Source organism: Mus caroli, chromosome 9 (assembly GCF_900094665.2).
Source record: "Mus caroli chromosome 9, CAROLI_EIJ_v1.1, whole genome shotgun sequence".
Lineage (NCBI taxonomy): Eukaryota > Metazoa > Chordata > Mammalia > Rodentia > Muridae > Mus > Mus caroli.
Window position 1 is genome coordinate 111,600,191 of NC_034578.1, and position 16,362 is coordinate 111,616,552.

At 47.5% G+C, this 16,362-nt stretch overlaps 1 protein-coding gene across 2 annotated transcripts in view; it reads right to left on the minus strand.

The window, feature by feature from the left end:
* Positions 1-13,530, minus strand: part of Tgfbr2 (transforming growth factor beta receptor 2) — an 87,621-nt gene extending 74,091 nt beyond the window's left edge. The window contains exon 1 of one of the 2 annotated variants that reach the window (XM_021172343.2): positions 13,024-13,530. In XM_021172343.2, coding sequence (XP_021028002.1) covers positions 13,024-13,117 — 94 coding nt within the window. In that variant the 5' untranslated portion in view covers positions 13,118-13,530. The remainder of the gene's footprint in view (positions 1-13,023) is intronic. The other variant, XM_021172345.2, reaches the window with a different exon arrangement.
* Between the last annotated feature and the right edge of the window lie 2,832 nt (positions 13,531-16,362).

A 16,362-nucleotide genomic window follows, 5' to 3' on the forward strand; every position in this document is an offset into this window, starting at 1 on the left:
ATTGAGAACAGCCATGTGGACAACGACCACAGAAGTCTTCCTAACAACGGTCATGATAAAAATAAGAGTGCCCAGCACGGGTTGAGAGGGTTGCTGCGTTCAGTTCAGAACCACAGAACCTGAGAGGTTCCAGACTGTCAGTCAAATGCTGTGCTTTGATTTTTCCTTTTACATATTTTGTGAAGCAGATGATATCAAATGACCATTTCCTCCAAGCATAGTGGTTCCAGAGAGTAAATGTGAATAGGATATATGTGTCACAAGAGAAACACTGAGAGCCATCCCTACCCTTGAAGATGAGAGATGGCTGTGTGGCTAGGGGCTTGTCTAGAAATCGTGAGGACCTGAATTGTGTCTCAGCACCATGTAAAACGCTGAACATGCGGGGTGCATTGTGGGTGCATTCTTCTCTTGGTTTTTTTTTGTTGTTCATTCTTTGTTTCTTTCCTTTACCAAATCACTTAGGGCATCCACTGGACTGTAGTTGAACTACCAAGAGCCACACTCTTGAAGAAAATGGATCCTCTCTACCCCCAGAAGCCATTAGGTGGTATTCATTCATGATGCACAGATGGTAGAGACTGGTGGGCACCTGGCCAACCAGGATAGTGAGAGACCCTGCCTCAAACACACGAGGTAAATGGTGTCTGCAGAATGGAAACCAAGATGTCCCTACCTTTGCACACAAGTACATGTGCACCTACATACAGATTTACACACACACACACACACACACACACACACACATTCACACCCCAAAATATTTCTATCCTATGTCTAACAAGAGTCTGTAAACTAAACAAAAATACAATTACAGGTCTCAGCAGCTCCTCCCCTGCCTTAAGAGAAGTCTAGAAGCTGCCAGGCCCTGGCAATGTCTGTCCCCTCTAAGAGTATTTTAAGGAAAGTGGTGGTGCAATCTCTGGGAGGCAGCAGGACACTAATTATACCCACAGGCTTGCTTTCCTCCCCCGAGGCACACAGACAGTCCTTGCGTCGAGTCATCTTTGAGATAGACTGAAGTCCTTCTCGATTTCTCTACCTTGGGAAAACCCTTTCTGAACATGTCACCCATTCAAGGGAGGATCAGAACCAAACACTGTCAGTGACCGAAGAAAAATGGCCTCACCACCAAACCAAGTGCGGCTGCCCTGAGCCAGGCATGACTTCTGGCTGAGGCAAACTTACTATGACCACAGTCTATCACTCACACGCCTGCAGCAGGGAATTCTCAGAGTGACCATGGTGATACATTCTTAATTTTTCTTTAGTAATAGTGAGTTAAAAACTCCAGGGAAACGGTGGTCCGACCTATGAGGATTTGGGTTGTTTTCTATTCAGATTAGTTTGAGATTTAATAAATGGTTTCTGAGTCAACTTTGGTAATTTTCTCTATTAGCATAAAGAATTACATGTTTCAGAGGGCCAGGGAGGTAGCTCAGTGGGGAAGGAACACAACAAGAGAACCTGAGTTTGTATTCCCAGAAACCATATAGAAAAGAGAGACGGCTTAGTAACTAAGAGCGTGGACCATTCTTGCAGAGGACCTGAGTTTGATCCCCAGCACCATGGTTGGGTGGATCACAATTGCCTGTAAACACAGCTCCATAGGAACCTGATCCCTGGGCACCTGCATCCATGCATACACACACACACACACACACACACACACACACACACACACACACACANAGAGAGAGAGAGAGAGAGAGAGAGAGAGAGAGAGAGAGAGAGAGAGCAACAAAGCAAAAAAATCTCTTCTAGTCCAAGTCTCATCACAAATAAAAACAAGCCCCACTGAGCCAACATTCAAGCTGGTCCCCAAATGCCTTCCTGTGTGTTCCTGGTGCCTCAGTCCCCACTGCTGTCTGTGCCTCTGATCTTAAAATAAGGGTCAGTTCTGAGGTACCTTTCATTTAAGATCAAGGTCCTTCCTCATTGGCACAGGGAGGCAACTGATGAATGGTTTTTAGCTGAGCCTGAGGGTGGAGTGAGGGAAAGTTTCTGCTGAGTGACTCTAGTGAAGCCATAGTGCAGACTTCAGTCTCTGTTTACAGCTAGGGGGGAGGAGGAGAAGGCATTCGTAACTATATCTCCTAAGCCAGAGCGTGCACCCTACCATTAGGCACAGCTTTAGGTCTCGAGGAAGGTGATGTTTAGACATTTTAGAGGCACTCTGTTGAGAAACTAATGCATGATTAAGAACAGAACTTGGCTATGAGAGCAAATGCTTACTTAGAATTATTAGCACGGCACTATAAAAATTATAAATGCCACAAATAAAAACCCTTATAGAAAAACAAACTGTTGTGTCTACTTGTAGCTTGACAAACTTCTCTGAATATTTTTCTTTTTTTTTTTGCATGCTTTTAAATCATCCTTTCCAATGATCTTGTAATACCTTTTGTTGTAAGAAAAAAAGATTCTTCCATATTTCCTCTAAGACCTAAATCAAAACTTATCGTTTATTTTTTTCCAAGTTTATTTTCACTTTTATTTATGTGTATGTATGTGTGTCTGCTTGGGGATGTACCTGGGGATGCAGTAGCTGTGGAAGCCAAGGAAGGGTGTGAGATTTCCCTAGAGCTGCAGTTACAGTTGATTGTCAGCTCTTGGAAATATGTCCTGGGAACTGAGTGCGGGGGCTCTGGAAGAGCAATCTTGGAGCCATGTCTTCAACCCCATTTTTTAAACTGTCTTCATAATTCATTCTAGGTGGTGCCATATAAGCATTCTGGTTTGCCCCCAGGCTTAGGAAAACGTTCAGCAGGAAAGCAAAGGGCCTTGCAGGGCTTCTTAAATACTGTTTGCATTGATGATACTCATTAGCCACAGTGCAAGACCAGGAGCTGTGCTTCTACTAGGGAGGTCTTGGAAGTTAACTTCCAAATGCTTCATCGCAAATCTTCCACACCACGATCCACCTTATGTATCCTCGACTACGGGCTACAGACTTGAACCTCCCCAGGTCTTCCCAATATGGCACCTGTCTCACTAAAGCTACCCAATGTCCCTGGGTGTAACTCCTCCACCATTCAGCCGAGAATTCATGATTTGCAGGACACTACATTTTCACCTTGAGGTCATTGTTCATCAGGCATGATGTACAACGTACATGGATCAGGTCTGATTTTAGTTCACTAGGGAAATTAAACAGGAAAACATACTTGAAATGCTGTTGCAGCAGAAACATATCGAATATACCATTATTTCTCTTAACTCCTAGAGTCTCCCCTTATATTGACTAAGACAATCTAGACTCAGCACACCTAAGAACTGTAGGTTTAGATCCCCAAACCAAATCCTTTAAAAGACTTAACACATGTGCTGCCTAGTTCTTATGTCAACTGGACACAAACTAGAGTCCTTTGGAAAAAGTGGCCTCGGTTGAGAAAATGCCCTCACCAGAGTGCCCTGTGGCAAGCCTATGGTGCACTTCCTTGATGTGGCAGGGTTCAGCTCACTGTAAGCAGTGTCAACCCTGGGCTGGTGATTCTGGGAGCTATCAGAAATGAGGCTTAGCAAGCCATGAGGAGCAAGCCAGTAAGCAGCACTGCTCCATGGCTTCTGCATCAGCTCCTGATTCCAGGCTCCTAAAAGCCTTGAGTTCCTGCCCCGACTTCCCTCAGTCATGAGCTGTGACATACAGATGTTTTCCTTCAGCAGCTCCTATGGGCACGGTGTTTACCACAGCCACAGAGACCTAAGTAAGACACTGGGATGAGAAAACCCACTTTGAGAGAGGTGTCTTGAGTACTCCCTAACACACAGTGGGGGCTCAACATGCCCAGGCCATGGGATGATCTCGCTCATCAAGAGCTCCTGCCATGGTTAACTGTGTCCAAAAAGATCCCAGATCCCTCTACTACCAGGTGCCCAGAAACAACAGCCAGCATCTCTCTGTGTGGAAGAGGCTTACAAAGCTTGGGGGATGTAAGTGGTCATCCCCAGGCATCAGTGAGTGATCCACCTCAAAGTAAATCCATCTTTTCAAACAGCGTAGAGCTTTACCAGATGAAGAACCACTGTGGCATAGGTTGGAAAGATGCCCCAGCCCTTATTTTCCGGCAAACAACTGTGTGTTCAGCCAAACCTGCAGTTCTCCAAAAAGCATACTTTTACTAGTCCTGTGCCTTAGAGCTGAGGAAAGGGTTTAACTTCCCTAAATTGTCCTAAAATTCCCATTTTAAAAGAACACTTGAGAAGCCATGGATTGCTCAAATGAAATATTCATGGCACCAGAGAAATGCATCACCCTGTGCTAATCATCTCGCTATGCAGAGGAAATGAAACCAAGGCTTTGGAAACTCTGGAAGCTGCTGCCACCGAGCAAGCCCAGCGGACTGAGCTCTCGTTCCCTCAACAAAACTGCCACTGTACCAACCGGGGTTTTCCTCACCCTAGAAGATGGCCAGGGTCCTGGCTTTCATTAATGGGCATGCTCTCTGTTCCAGGGAAAACATGATGCAGTCAGCAGATGCAACCTTTGCCCAATTCTGCAGAGGAATGTGGCTCATGCCTAGCCCACCCAAACACTGGAAGGCCCAGGAAGAGAATGCCATGGGCCAAAACAGGTACAAGTTGCAAACCAAACCAATGCGATGCTGGGCTAAATGAACCCTTGTGCCTTGGTTGACAAATACAAAACCCTCAGTATTCAGAAGTCCTAGTTGAACTGCAGAAGTCCTTCCATGCTCAAGAAACTTCCCCGGGAAATGGGAGCCCTGGTTGACATCCTTGTCTTCCTCTCTGTGGCCTGTTCCATCATGAGGAAATGAAGACAGGGTTCAGAAGTTAGAGCACAGGCTATGCCCATGGATCTCAGCACCCACAGCCAGCTTCAGGGCATCTGACACCCTCTCCTGGCTCCCACAGGCAACTGCATTCCACATAGAAATACTATGATGCAGATGTATATATGTACACATAAATAAAAATAAAAATTTAAAAGCAAGACACTGAAATGGAGAATTACATCTTCTAAAGAGTTCTCTTTCCTCTTTTCACCCCTCCTTCTTCCCTCCCCTCCTCTCCCTTCCTCCTCTCTCATTCTGTATACCCTCTAAAGCAGTGGTCCTCAGCCTTCCTAATGCTAAAACCCTTTAATATCGGATATGCAGGATATCTGAATCTCGATCCCGAAGGGGTCACAACAAACAGCTTGAGAACCACTAGAGTATAAGGTGTCCAACTAGAGGCTAGGAAGGCCTTTGCAAGATGGCCCAAGCATCCTTGCCGATAGAAGATGTGGGTTTAGGGCAGAAAGTTTTGACAATCCAGGTACCCAAAATATGGTCATGTAGGGAGCAGAACAAGGATTAGAAATCTGAAGCGTGTCCCCACCCCACAGGCATGCCTGAGTAGGATGCCCTTGAAAGCCCAGGACATGCTCATATACCAAGCTCATATTTTAGTCGCAATGCTGAAAGTATTTGGAAGAAAATATTTCATCAGATAAAGAGAGGGAGGGCCTAGATGCCTGACTTTCCCCCGAATACTATCTCACCATGGATCACAGGCTCTTGCCCTACAGCTAATTCCTTTTGACGGTTTACAGCCTCAGCCCTCAGATGCCAGGTCCCCCTTCAAAACTTAGGCAGGAAGCCAGAGACTGGGTCAACTGCAGCCAAGGGGGTAGTTGTTCTACAGTGGGCATCTAGAGTCTCACTCAGTTGGTAGAGTGCTTGTTCAGAGTACACAGAGCCCTGGGTTCTATCCCCAAACCATATAAACCAGGTGTAGTGTCACATAACTGCAATCTCAGTGCTGGGGAGGTAGAGGCAGGAGGATCAGGAGTTCAAGGTTAACCTTAGCTACATAGTGAGTTTGAGGACAGCCTGGGCTTCAAGAGCTACTGACACAGGAGGAAAAGGGGAAAGAGAAGGACCTGGTCCAGAATGAGTCCTGATCCACCAGGCTTCAATGTAAAGCAGAGTCCTCCCCAGGTACAGGCTTTCAAATTAACTGGACCTCAAAGGTAAAATTTTTCATCTTCATAAAGTCAGGTCAAATCTATTCTGCTTTGAACCACCAGCAGTTGTCTGAGCCCCAGACCTATGTGATGGTCCTGTATGCTTGGAATTTGAATTTTACAATAGACTTCATTGCACTGTACAATACATTGTGCAATTTTACAATAAACACATATTTATTGTATTGTATTGAATGTGATGCAGCTGAATTGCTAGCAATACCAATGCCTAGGCTACCCTGGTTCTCATGACCATGATATCACTGTCAGGCTGGGAACTGTAGATCACCCATGGGCAAGACACTCCCTGTTCCTGTCTTGATTTTCTGTGGCACGAAGACCATCAAGAGTCACAATGCACATTTCCATGAAAAACATCCTTCTAGCAGAGAGTAATATGTACAATGAATATGCGTAAGGAGAAATACAAAATGCAATAAATCCATAGCAGACCATAAAAAGCACATGAACCAACCAGGGGTGACCCACTGCGGACATCTGAAGGGTGAAGCTTCCTCCATTCTCAAATATGTGATCTCTTTAACCCTTCAGCTTCTCTATGAAGACCCACTTACACACACACACTCACACACACACTCACACACTCACATACTCACACACTCACACACACTCACACACACACACTCACACACTCACACACACTCACTCACACACTCACACACACACACACTCACACACACTCACACAGCCTCCACCTATTTATGAGATAGAGAATTGTAAGAATTATCTTCTAGGTCTCTTTCTATGATTAAATAAGTAATGCCACCCTTCTTCCTAACTGCACTCAAGATAAGCCCAGGCACTCCTGCAGCTTCCTAAACCCCTCAGCAAACCCCACCCAGAAACATGGTGATCAATCACTCTCTTGTCCTGTCGGAGGTGACAGGCTGCTGTGGGAGGAAGGATAAGCTGTGAACACCAGGCTGTTACTGCTCATCTCTGGGCTGGTTCTGAAAACTACAGCTTCAGCCATCCAAAGAGCCACCGGAGCAGAATGCAAAACCTTGCAGAGGGTCAGGGTTAAACTTTTATATAGCACTTGGCTGAATATGCCGAGCCAGGGTCAGGAAGTACAGTTTCGCATAGCCTATTTTGAAATGCCTTGGTGGTTTGCATCTGACCTAAATAATCCCCAGGATGCTCTGTGATAGACAGCCAACTTCGGATGCACATACTTCCCTTAGATGCACTGCTCAGAAACCAAAACATAAAGCCTAGGTGGGTAGGAACCATAAACATTTGATTCAAGATGGGTGTGGTGGCTCATGCCGGAGGAGCAGAACTTGAGAGGCTAAGGCAGGAGGATTACTACAAGTGTGAGGCCAGCCTCATCTATATTCTAGGTCACAGAATAAAACCTTGTTGATTCTATGTTGTTCAAAAGTAAACAAACAAACAAACAAACAAACAGCAAAACATGACAAAACCTGTGTATAAATTCAGCATTGTATTTTGTGATTATTGTCTCCTTTCTACAACGTTTGAGAAAATGAAGGAAGGGGAGGGGGAAAGGAGGAAGACGAGAGAGAGAGAGAGAGAGAGAGAGAGAGAGAGAGAGAGCGCTAGCATTTGCAGGGTAATTTTGTAGGTGAAAACCTCGCTAAAGTCAAAACATCTTTTTCTATCTTTGGTTAGAATATAGGCATCAATGTCATAGCATAGAAATAGCCAAAGCAGGACCCTGGGGTACAGACCCCGAGGCCTGGCTATTAAAGACTGAGGCAAAAGCAGTGCAGGCTGAGGGCAGCTTTGCCCCCAGGGGACTTAAGGCCAATGGGGCAGTTGAGTGAGATCCTGTTACAAAAGTAAGAGAGAGGTGGAGATATACCAAGGCCTGAGTCCAACGGCAGGTGCTGCAAGAGCAAACCGATAGCCAAATTAATTCAGATGCTCTGACCACTCAGGACCAAATACCCAACATAGCGGGGACCTCCTGGGTATGTAAGCCTGTGCAGCAGTCACACTCACACTAGCCCCAGCAGGATGAATGGAGCTGGTACAACTCAGTCCTTCCTGAAGGAGAATGAACTGTCGTCTTGGGGCAGCCCTGGAGACCAGCCTCTGAGTGACAGATCTGCTTGCCCTTGAGCAGCTAACAAGGCTCAATGGGCTCGGGAATCACACAAAAATCACTGCTTGCTGTGTTCGGAGCTAAGAGAGGACAGAGGAGGGGGCACTTGGCTCACCTGGCATGGTCAAAGCAGGTTTCCTTATGAGGCCCAAGGAAGGTCTTCAAAGATGAGAAAAATTAGTCAGATAGGTGTTCCAGAGAGAGGTTCTAGAGAGGACCAGCTTCCTGAACTGAGGCCCCGGAGACCCTAGTGGTTGACAACATCCTAATGCTGTGACCCTTTAATACAGTTCCTCTTGCTATGGTGAGCCCCCCCCCCCAACACACACATACACACCATAAAAGTATTCCATTGCTACTTCTTAATTGTAAATTTGCCACTGATATGAATCAGTAAATATCTGATATGCAGGATATGAGATCCGAGTCTCTGGCCAGGCGGGTTCTCCACTCACAGCTTGAGAACTGCTGCTCTCAGCCTTGGTAAGACACAAAGTCAGAAAGAATGGTGGAGGTGAGGAGCTTTGTCAGGTGTGACTGAGAGAAACATCCAGAGCCTCCTGTGGGGTGTGAACCTGGGGCTAAGCACCTGAAAGCATTACTTTATTCTGTCTTCCCACACATTATCCAGTGAGAGACAAGGAATTCTAGGCTGCCCAGCCAGTGAGGGAGAGGCGGGACTGTAACCCAAGACTCCCTGATCTTCAGTGTGTGGCTCTCCCTCTACCCCGGCCCATCCAACAGAAAGATGGGCTGGACACGCTTTGGTCCAGTTTGCATAAGAAGAGTGAAGGAGAACTGTGGATCGTCTAGGGCTGGTCTACAACCAGGCAGAGATGGTAACGTAAGAACTCAGTAAGGAGTAACTCATGCAGAGGCACTGAGAAGGAAACATTTAATGTGCACCCCCTCTTGTGCACTCAGCAAAGCATGATGTTAGGGTATGGGGGGTAGGGAGACTAGAGCAACCCAACAGGACCTAACAGTGTTCGAATCCCCAGTGTGTCCTGTGCTTTGTCTGTGACATGATTCGGGAGCTCAAAGAAACAAAGTGAGTAACAACAAGTCTGTTGCACTCATCTGGGGTAGCGTCCTCTCGGTCTATACATTCCCCATTCGGTAAATACCCTTGAGAAGGAAGAATAATAAGGCAGTTTGGGAGATAGCATTCAGAAGTTTCTGTTATTGATTGGGAAAATAGAATTGTTCCCAGGGGCAGAGGACCTGAATTCAGTTCCCAACATCTACACTGGGTTGCTTACAACCATCTGTGACCCCAGCTCCAGAGGATCCAACGCTTTCCAGCCTCCTCAGGTCCCTGCACACGCTACAGTCTCCTACATACATCCACAGCTGCCACACAATGAAATAAATAAAACCTAAATTTTTAAATAGATTTTATTCATCAATGTAAGGAAAACTGTAAAGTCCGGTTTAGGGCAGAAATAGAATGAAACAGGAGGTTGGGAGGCCACTGAGGACCTGGGGAAGGTGTTCATTTAATAAGGAGTCCTCAATGTGGGGTGCTAAATCAAAACAGAGGCCACAAATTGTAGCCCTGATTAGCATTTTCTGCATAATCCACTTGTTAAAAACAAGATGTCATTAAAGGCAGTGTCCTGGGGCTGAAAATGCACCTTATAGGGGGGAGGGGAGAGTAGGTCCAAAGGATTAAAGGACTAAAGATTTTTGGTCCAGGACCTGGATAGGTGTAAGGACATCCTTAAAGAACCTATAGGGCTCCGTGGTCCCTGTGACACTAGGGCCAAGGTCTAGTCCTCTGTGAGGACTCTTCCGTAGGCATCTAAAAAGTCAAAATCATATTTTTTTGAAGTCTGATGCATCCAGAGTACATTTTCCCCTCGGACTCACTCCTTATCTTTGAGCACTTAGAAGCATGAACATGCTACATCAAAAACAAGTGTTTTAATTTGCGAGGCCTGCAGGAGGACTCAGCAGGTAAGCTCCAAGAGCCGAGTCTTTGGGTGTCCAATAGCAGAGGAAGAGGACCAACTACCATAGTACCATAGTTTTCCCTTGATTTCTTCCATACAGGATCATGCGGCACACACACACACACACACACACACACACACACACACACACACACACACGCGCACAATCAATCAATCGATCTTTAAATTAGAAATTGTCTAAATATATTTCTTGTCAGCTGAGGAGATGGCTCAGCTCACTTGCCATGCAAGTGTAGGGACCTGGAATCAGATCCCCAGCACCCACATAAGTAGCCAGGAGGATGTATTGGTCTCCTCTAGTGCCAGCACCCAAGAGGCAGACACTGAGGGATCTACACGGCAAGCTAGCTAGCAGGACAAACCCACACAGTGCACCCTGGGTTCAGCTAGAATCCCGGCACCATCTAAGAAGCCTGCCTTGGTAAATGAAGTGGGGCAACTGAAGAAGACACCCGATGCCAACCTTCTCCCTCCACACCCATGAGCAACCGATGTCATCTCTGACCTCCACACTCGTGAGCACCCAAGTGTACGCCCACCGTATTGCAGGGCTCATGAGCACCCAAGTGTACGCCCACCCTATTTCGGGGCTCATGCACAGAACCCTCAGAGAAACATGAGGACAAAAGTTTAAAATAATTTTTTTTTTTTTAGTGTAAATTTCTCTTCTGCTGAAATCGCTTGCTCATCTGTCAGGCTGGTAAGGACTTTGTAAAGAATCTTGTTCCTTCCCTTTGTCTATCGCATTAAGGTATCTTGAGAAGCTGTCTCACAATTTACCACTATGTCAGGACAAATCTCGACACCTTTCCCTTCTGTGGAAACTGAGAAGGCCAGTGGAATTCCAAGTGTCCTTCCACGAGTCCTTTCCCTAGGAGCTGTCTTCCAACTTAAAACCATCTTTAAAAACTTTGACCACATGGGTACAACTCAAAACGAACTGTCCAAACATTCTGGAATGGCAATTCCATAAAATGTTAAAAAAAAAAAAAAAAAAAAAGCCCTCTCCGTCTTATAAAACTATTTAAAGCCCAAATTAAAAAGATCCACCAAGCCAGTCAGCTAATTGTTTAAAACTGTGTATAAATATGACTCACAAGCTACAAAGCCTGGAATTCGAAAATCACAAATCTTAATCTTGTAAACAAAACTCAAACTGGGGCCTCTGGACTTTGGTTCTTCCCGAGCTAAAGCAAACGTTTTATGTACACAAAAGGAAGACGATTCTTTCTGATGGTCTTCAGCAAAACCCAGCAGTTAGCCGGGCGTGGTGGCACACGCCTTTAATCCCAGCACTCGGGAGGCAGAGGCAGGCGGATTTCTGAGTTCGAGGCCAGCCTGGTCTACAAAGTGAGTTCCAGGACAGCCAGGACTATACAGAAAAACCCTGTCTCAAAAAACAAAAACAAAAACAAAAAAAACAAAACAAAACAAAAAAAAAACCAGCAGTTTTTTTTTCTTTTAATTTTTTTTTTTTCTTGTGTGTGTCTATAGTGCTTGGGGTAGGGTCTGTGAGCACAGGGAGGGGCAGAGGAGGAGACCAGGGGTTCTCTGTCACTCTCCACGAGTCTCTATCACTCTCATTGAGTCTCTCTCCGAACCTAGAGCTAACCTGGCATCGAGCAATTTCCAAAGGGTCTCCAGTCTTCTCTCACTAGTGCTGGGCTGGCAAAGAACCACACCCAACTTTGCATATGGGCCCTGGGGATTTGAACTCACGTCCTCAAGCTTGCACAGCAAACACTCTTAGCCACTGAGCTAAATCTCCCAAGCCAGCTTTAAGGGGCTGGGTTAACATGTGAGACAGTTGACCTTCAATGGAAACCAACGACTCGAACTCGGACTTTATGAAGCAACAGGACTAAAACCTGTTAGGATTTTTGCTGTTTCCCTTTGTGTGGCTCTTCCCTTCGGAAATGGTCCACTGCTGCTTGCAACGTGATCCAAAACTCTTAAATCACCTCAACTACCGATGTCTGCAAAGAGCTCTCTTGCACCCTACTTCCGCGCTCCCCAACACACACACACACACACACACACACTCACACAGGGCCACCGCAATCTCTGCATTTCACCCCAAATCGACCCTGGCCATCCTCTTAGTTACTAGGGAAGGTCATGGAAAGCCAGTGATGAAAAGAGTGTAAACTTTCACAAACTGAACCACTGCGTTGTACAGTAGGGAAAACTGAAGCCCAGAGTCATGTGATTTGCCCAGATCGTGGCCCTAACTCCAACTTTAGAGTTAAAATGACAGATTTTAAACTTTCCAAGCAAACCCTTAGGAAGGAGCCCTAGAGCCTTCTTTTCTCCCTTAACTAACCCCTACGATGGGACCTGGAGGACAACCTGGGATAGGTGTTTCCATTGAATAGTAGCTGCTGAGATCTTTAATTCCAGGCAGCATCCCTATAGTCCATCACTTAGTAGGCATGCACTAGATTTTTCTCAGCCATCAACCTGACCACCCTCACTGGGTCCTCATCCCGGCAGGCCAGGAATCAGCGAGGATAGAGATCAGTTCTCTTCTCTAACTTGTATCCAGTGAGTCACGGCCCAGAATCCCTCCCGAGGTGGCAAAGCTGAGGGCTGAGAGTCTGGCTCAGTCGCGGTGTCTAGGGCAGTAAGCGGCCCAGGTGTGCAGCAGCTGGGCGTCCAGTCCCCTGCCGATGCTCCTCCAAGTTCCAACTTCTTAAACTTCCCTTTCCGGAGCTCCAGGCCCCTCGCGGCCGACCTGGCCTTTCGTGCGCGCACAAAGGGGGTCAGGAGCGTCCCCAAGTCCCCCGCAAGTGGACTGTCCTGCTCTTTTGCGAGAGATCTTGCCCGGATCCCCGCGGGCCTGAACCGACTCGGGCCGCTACAAACTTCCCGTTTCCGCTCTCGCACCGGGTCCGCGGCCGACTGTCAATCGCTGCCCTGGGGGCTGGAGGAGGAGCGGGGAGCCCTAGTGAACCCCCAGGGTCGCGCCCTGGACACTCACTCACCCGACTTGGGAACGTGCGGCGGGATCGTGCTGGCGATGCGCGTCCACAGGACGATATGCAGCGGCCACAGGCCCCGGAGCAGCCCCCGACCCATGGCAGCCCCCGTCGCTCGTCATAGACCGGCCCCTGGTGCGCCGCGAACCGAGCCTCGGGGACCCCGGGCTGCGCCTTTACTCCTCGCCCTCTCAGGATGCGGGCCAGATGTGGCCGGCGATCCCGGGAGCTCGGAGGCCCGGAGGAGGCCCCCGGCGGCCGAGGAGAGCTGAGCAGGAGGCTGGGGCTCCGTCCCCCAGGCGAGCGTGTGCGCGCGCGGGGGGTGTCGTCGGTCGGTGCGCGCGAGTGACTCACTCATCAACTTTACCCGGGCGCCGAGAGGGAAACAGGAAACTCCTCGCCAACAGCTGGGCAGGACCTCTCGCCGCCCGAGAGCCTTCCAGCTCCGGCCCTCTCCTCCAGCTTCCAGCCCTCGCCTTCCTCCGGCCGCCAATCAAGGCCGCTGGATTGGACCTTGCCTGGACTCTACAAACTTTGAGCTGCCCACTCCCAGCGCTCCCACGCAACCCCCACCCCGCCAAGTCTGGGCTCCAAGTTCAAACTCAGAAGTGACTAAGCGCACTTTTCGCAAAACAAGCTCGAAAGTGGTGTAAACTACTTTCCTTGATACACCTCCAGGCACCCCCACACCTTCTAGGCATTGCTCCCAGGGGCTTCATAATTCCATTGAGACCCAGGAGAGAGCTCTGAAATGTAGCTTCAGAGTCCCGAACACGTTGCTTCCCCTAATAAAATAACGGTAAGCACTTCTTCACTAGAACTTAGTTTCAGTTTTATGTACATGCATGTGTGATCACGTTGTAAAGGACTGTTTTTTTACTGTAGAACAAAAATCCAGGAGTTTGTCTCAGAGTTTAATGTGCGTATTAATCACATTGGGTTGTGAATTTAGCTAACCTGCAGGTTCTGGTTCAGTAGGTCTGAACCCAGAGTGTCTGCATGTCTAATGAGCACCTGGGTAGAGCCTCCCATTGGAAGGACCGTTTCCTGGGCGTGGTTTGCTGGGTGAAGCCCTGTGATCAAGGTAGAGCTGATATTTTCAGGGTGTTGCCTCTAAGAAACTAAAGAAATAAAAGTATGTTTGGGGCCAGACGGTGATGGCACACGTGGGCGGGCCTCTGTGAGTTCAGAGCCAGCCTGTTATACAGAGTGAGTTCCAGGGCAGCCAAAGCTATACTGTCTGGGAAAACAAACAAACCAAAAAACCCAAAAAACAAAAAAACAACAACAAAAAAAGTGTCTTTGGTGGTGGAGTCTGCTTTTCAATGATTGCTCTTCGATAAGATAATTCGAGTAAGGAGAGAAAATACTTGGCTGAAGGTAGAAAGGCTATCAGTAGGAAGACCCATCAAAATTTCCATTCTTTCTGGGGTGACCATGTTTTCCAGAGATAATCTCTACAGTGTGTGTGTGTGTGTGTGTGTGTGCCCGCGCGTATGTGTTGGTGTGGGTGGGTGGGTGTGGGTGTGGGTGTGTGTGTATGCACGTGCCCGCCTGTCTGTGTGCAGCAGGGCCTGATTTTTTTTTTTTTTTTTTTTTTTTTTTTGAGACAGGGTTTCTCTTTTTAGACCTGGCTGTCCTGGAACTCAGAAATCTGCCTGCCTGCCTCTGCCTTCCAAGTGCTGGGATTAAAGGCCTGCGCCACCACTGCCTGGCTGCCTGATTTGTTTTTAAGGATTCCTTTTACTGTATGTGTGAGCACCTTGCTTTCATGTCTGTATATGCATCATGTGCATGCCTGTTGCAGAAGCTATAAAAGGACATAGAACCTTCTGGAACCAGGGTCACCCAAGGCGGCACAAGCCACGCATCCAGGAGGTGACAATGTGAGTGCTGGGAACTGACTCTGGGTCTCTGTTCTGCATCTCGGAGTGGCCTCTCTAGTTCCCTGCCTCAAATGAGCTTCCCACTGATCCTGGAGATGGAAGATGAGCTAGACCAGCTAGTCAACCAACTCAGACATCCTCCTGTCTCTGCTTCACCAGTACTGGGGGTTCAGAGGCATCTGTGCCAGCTCTATGTGTATGTGTGGGTGTGTGTATATGTATGTGCACATCTGAGTGTGACCTCATACACATATGCATGTATATGGAAGCCAGAGGATACCCAGAGTCCTCTCTGTCACTCTCTGCCTTATTTATTTGAGACGAGGTCTCTTCTTGCTGAGCCTAAAATTAGGCTGATGGTCACCAAGCTCTAGTGATCCTTCTGTCTCCACTACAGAACACTGGGGTTCTAGGCACACACAAGGCAGTGGCAGGCTTTTTATGTGGGTGGTGGGACCTGAACTCAGGTCCTGATGGTTGTGCAACAAGCACTTTACACACTGAGTTCTCTCCTGCCCCAGGACCCAGGTTTCTATGTGGGGGCTGGAGGTGGCTCTCAACTCATGCGGCAATCACTTTATGGACTGAGCCATCTCCCCAGACCGTTTTGCAATTTATTAATATAATCTCCATTCTCTGTCAGATATCTGATTGGATAATGAAGTGTGTGACCAAGCAGCCCTCAAAGACTCTCAGTATTTCATGGTTCAGGTTAGGGTTGTTGAGCGAAAAATCATAACCAAAAGCCACTTGGTAAGGAAAGAGTTTATTTCATTTTATAGTGTGTGCTCTATCTTCTAGGGAAGTCAAGGCATGAACTCAAGCAGGGCAAGAACCTGGAGGTAGGAACTGAAGCAGAGGCCATGGAAAGGTGCTACTTACTGGCTTACTCCCACTGGCTTACTCAACCTGCTCTCTTACATAACCCAGGATCATCTGCCCAGAGGTACTACCACCCACAATGAGTTGGGCCCTCCCACAACAATCACCAACTGGCCTACAGGCCAATCTGATGGAGGCGTTTTCTTAATTGTGGTTGCCTCTTCTCAGATAATTCTAGCTGTGTCAATAACAAACAACCAAGACAGAAGATTTAAGCAACACTATCTGTTCATACACTGAATTATGCCCAAGATAGGGCCATCTGCTAGGTTCACCCAGAGCAAAGGCAGAAGACAGGTGACTTTGGCAGGCTAAGGGTAAATTTGTTAAAATTGGATTTCTGAGTTTTTGATTCAGCACCAAACACTGCTTCTGGATGCACCTTCTAGGAAAAGGTCATCTTTTATCCAAAGAGTTCTTGTCTCACGCATCTGGTGAGAGAATGCATGGATAGACAGTAGGAGGGTGGGTGCTGGTCAGCACACATGCAGTCGTGCAGTTATACCATGTTAGTGAGGGAGACAGGCTGAGTTCAAAGTCGGATTCCCTACCTTCCTTCTGGGGTGGTCTTCTCTCA